Source organism: Triticum urartu, chromosome 2A (genome assembly GCF_056163025.1).
Source record: "Triticum urartu cultivar PI428250 chromosome 2A, HENAU_Tu73, whole genome shotgun sequence".
NCBI classification, from domain to species: domain Eukaryota; kingdom Viridiplantae; phylum Streptophyta; class Magnoliopsida; order Poales; family Poaceae; genus Triticum; species Triticum urartu.
In genome coordinates this window covers 221493108-221504630 of record NC_141874.1, presented here as the reverse complement: position 1 = coordinate 221504630, position 11523 = coordinate 221493108, and the positions used below count along the sequence as shown (strand labels likewise).

The following is an 11523-nucleotide window of genomic DNA, read 5'->3' as shown; positions in this document are numbered from 1 at the left end:
GGGATCCCAGGAGGATCCCCGATTACCAAATGAGCCCCTAACGAAAAAGCGTACTCTTTTTGTAAACTTTTATAACATCACGTTATAAAAGTTTACAGAAGGAGTACTTTGCAAGGTTATATGTCTCAAAATTGAACTTCCTATATACTCTGAAACCCTTACATTTTTTTGAAGATCTCAACCCTTAACTTCACTTTTTAGGAGACTTAACTTTTTTTGAGGGGGAAACCAAGTTTTATTGAGCAAAAACCACAGAGTGTGAGATACATATCTGGTCATGGGATTGGCCGAACCAAATGCATCGTCCCGGACCTAATGACCAAATGAGTCGTCCCGGACCTAATGAGAGTGCAAACTTGGCTAATCTATGTGCCTCAACATTGATGGCACGACCTTCAAAAGTAAAATTACAGTTAAAGAAATAGCTATATTATTAATCTCAGCAATAATGGCGCCATTGGTTCCTCGGCTCCTGTTGTTGATAGCTCCAACTACCCCTTTAGAATCTGATGCAACAACTAGGTTGTGGATGTTGAGATATTGTGCCAATGCAAGCGCCTGCCTGCCTGCTACAGTTTCAAGAATATCAGGGTCATCAACTCCTTCAATCACGAGGGCTGAGCTACCCAAAAAAGTTCCCATTGCATCTCGGCAAACAGCCGCCACTGAGCCCCCGAGTCCCTTGCGACAAGCCGCATAGACGTGAATTTTGCATGGCCCGGTGGCGCTGCTTTTGGGCGCGGGGCGATTGCATTGGCCATAGGCGCAGTTTGCTGGTTCTGAGGCTGAGTTGGTGCAGCCACCAGATTCAATTCCTGGAGGTATCTGTTGATGAAACCATTGATAGTTTGGGGGCTTGGGAATAAACCCTCATGAATAGCTTCCAGTCCCGCTGCCCAAATAGCCCATAGTGTAACCGAAAGCTTCACAAAAAGCTCATGCGATAACGAAATCATGAGGGTGAATAACCATTGTTTAGCTTTTGGCTCGGTAATACTAGTTGCTAGGGTTTGCGCCAATTCGTCATCCACAAGAGCTCAAGTGCACCTTGACATAGTACACTCCAAGAGGAGGGAGCCACTGGTTAACGAGCGCTCCTTCGGGAGCCTCGCAACGATCAGCGCCACTTGGCGCACTCTCAGCAATTCGCCATGTGTCGCGCTCTGGGCGCTCCCTTCGGATTTTATTTTTTTTATTTTTCCGCACGCATTTTTGGCTATTTAAACGGGTTTTCCTGGGTTTTTTTGGACGTTTTGGTTTTCCACTGGTCTTCCTTAGCTTTTCGATAAAAAAATCGATTTTTTTGCGCGAAAAAACATGTTTTTTTCCTTTTGCGAGAGTCACGGTTTTTCTTCCACGAGAGGCACGGTTTTGCTTTCGCGAGAGTCACGGCCGTGCCTCTTGGAAACGGGAAAAAACGCATTTTCTATTTTTTTTTCCTTTCGCGAGAGTCACAGTTTTGCTTCTGCAAGAGACATGGTTGTGCTTTCGCCAGAGTCACGGCCGTGCCTCTCGGAAACGGAAAAAACACGTTTTCTTTTTTTTTCTTTCGCGAGAGTCACGATTTTGCTTCTGCGAGAGGCACGGTTGTGCTTTCACGAGAGTCACGGTCGTGCCTCTCGGAAACGAAAAAACATGTCTTCTGTTTTTTTTCTTTCGCGAGAGTCACGGTTTGGCTTCCACGACAAGCACGGGTGTGCTTTCGCGGGAGTCACGGCTATGCCTCCTCGGAAACGAAAAAAACGCGTGTTTCTATTCTTTTTTTCCTTCCGGGAGAGTCACGGTTTTGCTTCCGCGAGAGGCACGGGCGTGCCTTTTTTGGAAAGGGGAAAAACCCATGCTCCTGGTTCAGTTTTTTTTCCGGTTTTTTGTGAAAAAAAGGTTCGGCAAAACCTATCAACATGGGATCAAGTTTTGAAGATCTCAACACGAGGAATCCAATGGTGAAAGCAGTTTGAGATTTGGACGTACGGTTTGAGAGATAAACCATTATGAATAAACTGATCTACGAAAAAAGAGAAAACTCCCAGGTTGCAACAAGTGGTGCGCTGCATGTGCGCCACTTGTCGCAACCTGGGGAGTTGGAGTGATTTTTGCAACGACTACTCCTCAACTAGTGATGTCGCCAAGAGGAGACTTAACTTTTTTTTGAGGAAAAAGAGGAGACTTAACTTAACTAGTAGAACGCCCGTGCGTTGCTACGGGCTCTTTGTATATAACAATAGTTCAACATCGGTTGTGTATAATATATACTATACCCTCGTACTAATTATGCTTATGCATCATTGTCGACCTTTTTTATGTAAAGACCCTCTTTCTCACTCTGGCTCTCATCTCCAACACTCTTCTTTCTCTCTCTCCATCCATTTTCCTATTGTGCCCTCATCTTCTCCATCCTCTCAAATTCCCTCAATCAGTTATTTAAGTGTTTGACTATACACAAAATAATATTTTCCAGTGTAATATTTCCAGGACTAAGAGCATCTTCAATAGACGGTCCATATGTAAAAATAACCAACTTTTGAATCTTCTGAGGCAAAAAATATCTCTCCAACAGATGGTTCATATGCAAAAAAAATTACATTTCCGCCTCCACGAGATGTAAAATACAACACCTCGCAGTGCAAATTTACATCTCCGGAGGTAGGAGATGTAAAAACGGCGGTCGTGCACCAACGCCCAACCGCCCTTCAGTTCATTTTCGCCCTTCTTCCTCCCGCCCGCCCCGCCGCAGCTACCCGACGCCGTCCCGCCGCAGTTCCAGCCCCGTCCCTACCCCCGCCGCCGATTCCACCCCGCTTGGACTGCAGCCCGCCGTCGTACAGGTGGATCGGGCCGTCGCCGCACCGCGCCGCCCCGCCCCAACCCGTCCGCCTTAGCCCCGGCCCGGCCCTGCCTGCCTCCGCCCCGCTCCGGCCTCTGCCCGCCCCCGCCCGCATCGCTCGCCGCTACCGCCCGCCCTTGTCGGCACTACACACTGCCGCCCCGCTCCGTCCGCCTCTGCCCCATGCCGCACGCCGCTGCCCGCTCCTCGCTCGGCCGCCGCCCCGACCTCTCCCCATCTGCCACCGCCCCGACTCGCTCCGGCCGCCGCCGCCACCCGATGGCGCCGAAGAAGACGCCGAAGGGCAATTCGGGTTTCTTCGGCGTGAGGGTGAAGCCCTCCGGGAACTTCGAAGTGGAGTACTCTGACGTCGGGCGGCGTTGGTGGCTCAGCACATATCCCACTACCGACAAGGTTGCGCGTGCCTACGACGTGGCGGTGTGGCATGTCAAACGGCCAAAGACAGACCTCAACTTCCTGGCAATCGAGACCTGGGCGGTGGTAGAGAGGCTCGTGCTGCAGGGCATCCGGATGGAGGAGATGCCGACGAAGAAGAAGAAGAGACCGGCGATTGTCGTCACTCCCGGTTAGAGCGACGAGGTGGCGATGGCTCGGTTTGTGCGGGAGCATCCCGAGTATGCCCAAGCCGAGTAGGAGTACTACTGAAAGCGTGATGCCGAGGAGAAGAAGAAGGAGGAGGAGGTGAAGAAGGAGGAGGAGGCCGGCCCCTCGAGGGTGATCCCCATCCTCCATCATCGTCGGAGGAGGACGAGGAGTTCTAGGGGCTCTCGGATGACTCCGAAGAGTCGTACTGGATGCCCTCGGACAACGAGTAGTTCTGCTAGTTTAAATTTATGTCATCTATGTCTGAACTATGTTCGAATTTGATGTTTGAACTATGTTGAGATGAAGTAGTAGTTGGTCGTTTTCAGAATTTTACATCTTCGTTTTGGACCATCTGTTGGAGTTGCTCTTTTACATCTCCGTTTTGGACCATCTGCTGGAGTTAAGCCTTTTTCGGAGATGTAAAAAGCACTTTTTGGTGATGTAAATTTTTACATCACCAGTTTGGATCACCAAAATATACATCATCTATTGAAGATGCTCTAAGCATTATATTTGCCACCACAACAAAAGGAATTTCATGGAAATTGTTTTGGGTGATTCGCTCTATCCTTAAAAGTTTTCAGGGGTCATGAGAAATGTTTTGTGGAGCACTACAACACACTCCACACATATGGTGGCGTAATTTTCATTTTTTGATAAGAAAATGTATAATTTTTTTATCTATTTGTGTGAAGCATTGTAAGCAGGATAGTTAGGTTTGTGTGGATATCATGATACGAACCAGAATATTGGCAAGTTTAAAATATTTCATGGCAATAATCTATATACTCTCTTTATAATTCATTTTGCACTATCATAAACCAAGTCATTACAAACACTACTTTCCTTGGTCCATCAAGTATTCTCTTAGCCCATTGAATAACCTTAGCAAGAAATTTTTTACACATAGCGAAGTGCTAATATTTATACATCAAATACATCAAAGCTTAACCAGCCTATAGATTTTTCCTACATTAAAACCAATTAACTCTTATATGAGGTAGTTATTTCACCACATGAAAATTTCTTCTAATTACCTCCATCCCCTTATAGCAGCACCCTCATAAGCACTCCTACTTCCTATGAAGTTGAATATTCATCAAATGTTAATGTCTCATTTTCTTCCTTGACGTCTTATACTATTTATTTTCATGGGTATAGGGTGCTTTGCTTTCATTTGTGGTGATATTCTGCTATGTCATTTGTAAAAACATGTCTACTTTGTAGTATCCAATGTATCATGCGTTTGTGTCTTCTCGCTGTATAGTCTCAACTGCAGATAAGGCTTAAAAACAACGGTCACGTGTAAGATCTGGGATATTTACTTCAGCGACATTGATGGTAGCTATCTGCAGGTTTTCTTCAGTCAACAGCTCTGACTAGCGTACCCGCTGATAATTCTACCTTGGTTGTAGGCAAGTAGGATGGTGCTACCTCTTGAGCACTGCGTTGGATTTCCTTGAAGAGGAAAGGATGATGCAGCAAAGTAGCGTAAGTATTTCCCTCAGTTTTTGAGAACCAAGGTATCAATCCAGTAGGAGGTTGCGCGCGCGTCCCTAGTACCTGCACAAAACAAATAACTCCTCACAACCAACGTGATAAGAGGTTGTCAATCCCTTCACAATCACTTACGAGAGTGAGATCTGATAGATATGATAATATAATATTTTTGGTATTTTTGTGATAAAGATGCAAAGTAAAATAAAGGCAAAGTAAAAAAGCAAAGGAAATAACTAAGTATTAGAAGATTAATATGATGAAGATAGACTCGGGGGCCATAGGTTTCACTAGTGGCTTCTCTTAAGAGCATAAGTATTTTACGGTGGGTGAACGAATTACTGTTGAGCAATTGACAGAATTGAGCATAGTTATGAGAATATCTAGGTATGATCATGTATATAGGCATCACGTCCGAGACAAGTAGACCGACTCCTGCCTGCATCTACTACTATTACTCCATTCATCGACCGCTATCCAGCATGCATCTAGAGTATTAAGTTCACGAAAACAGAGTAACGCCTTAAGCAAGATGACATGATGTAGAGGGATAAATTCATGCAATATGATAAAAAACAATCTTGTTATCCTCGATGGCAACAATACAATACGTGCCTTGCTGCGCCTACTGTCACTGGGAAAGGACGCCGCAAGATTGAACCCAAATCTAAGCCCTTCTCCCATTGCAAGAAAGATCAATCTAGTAGGCAAACCAAACTGATAATTCGAAGAGACTTGCAAAGATAACCAATCATACATAAAAGAATTCAGAGAAGATTCAAATATTGTTCATAGATAATCTTGATCATAAACCCACAATTCATCGGTCTCAACAAACACACCGCAAAAAGAAGATTACATCGAATAGATCTCCATAAGAGAGGGGGAGAACATTGTATTGAGATCCAAAAAGAGAGAAGAAGCCATCTAGCTAATAACTATGGACCCGAAGGTCTGAGGTAAACTACTCACACTTCATCGGAGAGGCTATGGTGTTGATGTAGAAGCCCTCCGTGATGGATACCCCCTCCAGCGGAGCTCCGGAATAGGCCCCAAGATGGGATCTCATGGATACAGAAGGTTGTGGCGGTGGAATTAGGTTTTTGTCTCCGTATCTGATTGTTTGGGGGTACGTAGGTATATATAGGAGGAAGGAGTACATCGGTGGAGCAACAGGGGGCCCACGAGGGTGGAGGGCGCGCCTGGGGGGTAGGCATGCCCCCTACCTCGTGGCCTCCTCTTTTGTTTCTTGACGTAGGGTCCAAGTCTCCTGGATCATGTTTGATGAGAAAATCACGTTCCCGAAGGTTTCATTCCGCTTGGACTCCGTTTGATATTCCTTTTCTTCGAAACCCTAAAATAGGCAAAAACAACAATTCTGGGATGGGCCTCCGGTTAATAGGTTAGCCCCAGAAATAATATAAAAGTGGATAATAAAGCCCAATAATGTCCAAAACAGTAGATAATATAGCATGGAGCAATAAAAAATTATAGATGCGTTGGGGACGTATCAGCTGGTATGTTCATCTATTATCAGGAACTCCTCTTCACATCTGAATTTTGGTGGAACAACAATTCTACTGAGATCCTGGCATTAAAAGTAGCACGGCAAAGACCGGAAAACAAATTTTGTCAGATAATAGAAATTTAGAATCATTGAGGGACATAATACCACTCTGCTATCAAATGGAGCATAATTGCATCACAAAATATTTGAGCTAGCATGTCTTCTTTTCCCGATCAAATATATGTATTTCTTTTCCAAGAATCAATACTATTTTTAGGCAAAGACGAAAACCAAGCTTTAGCACGATCTCTAAGCGAAAAAGGAAATAGCTTCAATTTAACAATATCATTATCCACATCTTTCTTCTTTTGCGTATCACACAAATCAACGAAGCTATTTAGATGGGTAGCGGCATCTTCACTAGGAAGGCCGGAGAATGGATCTTTCATGACAAGATTCTGCAAAGCAGCATTAATTTCACAAGATTCAGCATCGTTAAGAGGAGCAATTAGAGTGCTAATAAAATCATTGTTGTTGGTATTGGTAAAGTCACGCAATTTAGTGTTATCTTGAGCCATCGTGACAAGCAAGCAATCCAACACACAAGCAAACAAAAAGCAAGCGGGCAAAAAGAGGCAAATAGAGAAAGAGAGGGGGATAGAGAGAGGGGGGTGAATAAAACGGTAAGGGTGAAGTGGGGGAGAGGAAAACGAGAGGCAAATGGCAAAAAATGTAATGCGGGAGATAAGGGTTGTGATGGGTACTTGGTATGTTGAATTTTGCGTAGACTCCCTGACAACGGCGCCAGAAATGGCTCGTTGTCGGGAGTCAAATCTTGACTTGCGTGAACCTCCCCGATAACGGTGCCAGAAATTCTTCTTGCTACCTCTTGAGCACTACGTTGGATTTCCTTGAAGAGGAAAGGATGATGCAGCAAAGTAGCGTAAGTATTTCCCTCCGTTTTTGAGAACCAAGGTATCAATGCAGTAGGAGGTTGCGCGCGTGTCCCTAGTACCTGCACAAAACAAATAACTCCTCGCAACCAACGCGATAAGGGGTTGTCAATCCCTTCACGGTCACTTACGAGAGTGAGATCTGATAGATATGATAAGATAATATTTTTGGTATTTTTGCGATAAAGATGCAAAGTAAAATAAAGGCAAAGTAAAAAGCAAAGGAAATAACTAAGTATTGGAAGATTAATATGATGAAGATAGACCCGGGGGCCATAGGTTTCACTAGTGGCTTCTCTCAAGAGCATAAGTATTTTACGGTGGGTGAACGAATTACTGTTGAGCAATTGACAGAATTGAGCATAGTTATGAGAATATCTAGGTATGATCATGTATCTAGGCATCACGTCCGAGACAAGTAGACCGACTCCTGCCTGCATCTACTACTATTACTCCACTCATCGACCGCTATCCAGCATGCATCTAGAGTATTAAGTTCATGAAAACAGAGTAATGCCTTAAGCAAGATGACATGATGTAGAGGGATAAATTCATGCAATATGATAAAAAACCCCATCTTGTTATCCTCGATGGCAACAATACAATACGTGCCTTGCTGCCCCTACTGTCACTGGGAAAGGACACCGCAAGATTGAACCCAAATCTAAGCACTTCTCCCATTGCAAGAAAGATCAATCTAGTAGGCCAAACCAAACTGATAATTCGAAGAGACTTGCAAAGATAACCAATCATACATAAAAGAATTCAGAGAAGATTCAAATATTGTTCATAGATAATCTTGATCATAAACCCACAATTCATCGGCCTCAACAAACACACCGAAAAAAGAAGATTACATCGAATAGATCTCCACAAGAGAGGGGGAGAACATTGTATTGAGATCCAAAAAGAGATAAGAAGCCATCTAGCTAATAACTATGGACCCGAAGGTCTGAGGTAAACTACTCACACTTCATTGGAGAGGCTATGGTGTTGATGTTGAAGCCCTCCGTGATGGATACCCCCTCCGGCGGAGCTCCGGAACAGGCCCCAAGATGGGATCTCGTGGATACAAAAGGTTGCGGTGGTGGAAGTAGGTGTTTGGCTCCATATCTGATTGTTTGGGGGTACGTAGGTATATATAGGAGGAAGGAGTACGTCGGTGGAGCAATAGGGGGCCCACGAGGGTGGAGGGCGCGCCTGGGGGGTAGGCGCGCCCCCTACCTCGTGGCCTCCTCCTTTGTTCTTTACGTAGGGTCCAAGTCTCCTGGATCATGTTTGGTGAGAAAATCACGTTCCCGAAGGTTTCATTCCGTTTGGACTTCGTTTGACATTCCTTTTCTTCGAAACCCTAAAATAGGCAAAAACATCAATTCTGGACTGGGCCTCCGGTTAATAGGTTAGTCCCAAAAATAATATAAAAGTGGATAATAAAGCCCAATAATGTCCAAAACAGTACATAACATAGCATGGAGCAATCAAAAATTATAGATATGTTGGAGACGTATCTGTTGGGGAACGTAGTAATTTCAAAATATTTCCTACGCACACGCAAGATCATGGTGATGCATAGCAACGAGAGGGGAGAGTGTGTCCACGTACCCTCGTAGACCGAAAGCGGAAGCGTTAGCACAACGCGGTTGATGTAGTCGTACGTCTTCACGATCCAACCGATCATGTATCGAACGCACGGCACCTCCGAGTTCTGCACACGTTCAACTCGATGACGTCCCTCGAACTCCGATCCAGCCGAGTGTTGAGGGAGAGTTTTGTTAGCACGACGGCGTGGTGTCGATGATGATGTTCTACCAACGCAGGGCTTTGCCTAAGCACCGCTACGATATGATCGAGGTGGATTATGGTGGAGGGGGCACCGCACACGGCTAACAGATCAAGAGATCAATTGTTGTCTCTTTGGGGTGCCCCCTGCCCCTGTATATAAAGGAGTGGAGGAGGGGGAGGGCCGGCCCTCTATGGCGCGCCCTAGGGGAGTCCTACTCCCACCGGGAGTAGGATTTCCCCTTTCCTAGTAGAACTAGGAGCCCTTCCATGTAGTAGGAGTAGGAGGGAAGGAAAGGGAAGGGAAAAGGAGAAGGAAGGAAGGGGGCGCCCCCCTCTGAGGGAGTCCTGGATTAGGGGGTGTCCGGATGGCCGGACTATACCTTCAGCCGGACTCCTGGACTATGAAGATACAAGATTGAAGACTTCATCCCGTGTCCGGAAGGGACTTTCCTTGGCGTGGAAGGCAAGCTTGGCGGTACGGATATTCAGATCTCCTACCATTGTAACCGACTTTGTGTAACCCTAACCCTCTCCGGTGTCTATATAAACCGGAGGGTTTTAGTCCGTAGCACAACATACACAACAACAATCATACCATAGGCTAGCTTCTAGGGTTTAGCCTCTCTGATCTCGTGGTAGATCTACTCTTGTACTACCCATATCATCAATATTAATCAAGCAGGACGTAGGGTTTTACCTCCATCGAGAGGGCCCGAACCTGGGTAAAACTTCATGTCCCTTGCCTCCTGTTACCATTCGGCCTAGACGCACAGTTTGGGACCCCCTACCCGAGATCCGCCGGTTTTGACACCGACATTGGTGCTTTCATTGAGAGTTCCTCTGTGTCGTCGCCGTCAGGCTCGATGGATCCTACGATCACCAATAACGATGCAGTCCAGGGGGAGACCTTCCTCCCCGGACAGATCTTCGTCTTCGGCGTCTTCGCACTGCGGGCCAATTCACTTGGCCATCTGGAGCAGATCGAAAGCTACGCCCCTGGCCATCAGGTCAGATTTGGAAGTTTAAACTACATGGCTGACATCCGCGGGGACTTGATATTCGACGGATTCGAGCCACTGCCGAGCGCGCCGCACTATCCCGACGAGCATGATCTAGCTCTGCCGCCGAACAGTGCCCTGGAGGCCGCACCCGCACCGGCTTCGACCCTTAATTCGGAGCCAACCGCGCCGATTGAGGATGGGTGGTTGGACACCGCCTCGGGGGCTGCGATCCCAACAGCGATTGAACCGAACACCAGCCCCGCACTCGGCGAGACTCGTGACTCCAAGGAGCCGGACTCCTCTCTGGGCCCCGAACCCTTCGCGCCCCTGCCGATCGAATCTGATTGGGCGCCGATCATGGACTTTACTGCCGCGAACATCTTCCAGCACTCGCCTTTCGGCGATATTCTGAAGACACTAAAGTCTCTCTCTTTATTAGGAGAGCCCTGGCCGAACTACGGTCAGCAAGGTTGGGGTACGGACGATGAAGAAATTCAAAGCCCACCCACCACCCACTTTGTAGCCACTGTCGATGACTTAACCGACATGCTCGACCTCAACTCCGAAGACATCGACGGTATGGACGCCGATGAAGGAGACGATGAAGAACCAGCGCCTATTGGGCCCTGGAACACCACCTCGTCATATGACGTATACATGGTGGACGCACCAAAAGATGACGACGAGGAGCGGAAGGACGCACCGAAGGCTTGTTCCCTCGAAAAGCAGTCAAAGCGACGACGCAAGCGCCGCCCCAAATCCCACCTCGATAGAAATAGCGATCACACAGACCCGGTGCTGGAGCAGGGCGAACCGCTGCCGAACAACGGCAATCTGGATAATCAAACCAAACAAACAAATCCTATCAAGGATAATGGTCCGGACGACATAACGCCGGACAGGCACCCGGAGCAGTAGAATGCCCATAAAAGGCTTGTTGCCACCGCGAGGAGTCTGAAAAAGCAGAAGCAAAGGCTCAAGGCTGCACAAGACACACTCCAAATCAGATGGAGTAAAATACTCAACACAGCAGCGATGTACGGCGACGATCGCCCCTCCAAGAGCTACCCAAAGCGGAAGCTGCTACCTGAATTCGATGAGGAGGCCTCAGACCCCCCACAGCCAAATATCAAAGCAGCCACCTGGTCGGATAGACGACCCCTCTATCAACACAGAACGGCATACAACGCCGCTCACAATACAACACGCGACCCATGTGAGGGCTCGCACCCAAAGGATGGCGCAACAAGATCCATCTATGGACCACGCAAGCGCGCCCCAGCATACAATGCAACACAACAAACATCCGAACAACGCGGCACACCCAGCTACAGGGGTGCCGCACACCCCCTG

At 47.0% G+C, this 11523-nt stretch overlaps 1 protein-coding gene across 1 annotated transcript; it reads left to right on the top strand.

The window, feature by feature from the left end:
• The first annotated feature begins 3007 nt into the window (after positions 1–3007).
• Positions 3008–3415, top strand: LOC147984644 (uncharacterized). Its single transcript, XM_087541194.1, has one exon. It carries the CDS (start codon positions 3008–3010, stop codon positions 3413–3415), a length of 408 nt encoding a protein of 135 aa, XP_087397320.1.
• The last annotated feature ends 8108 nt before the right edge of the window (positions 3416–11523 follow it).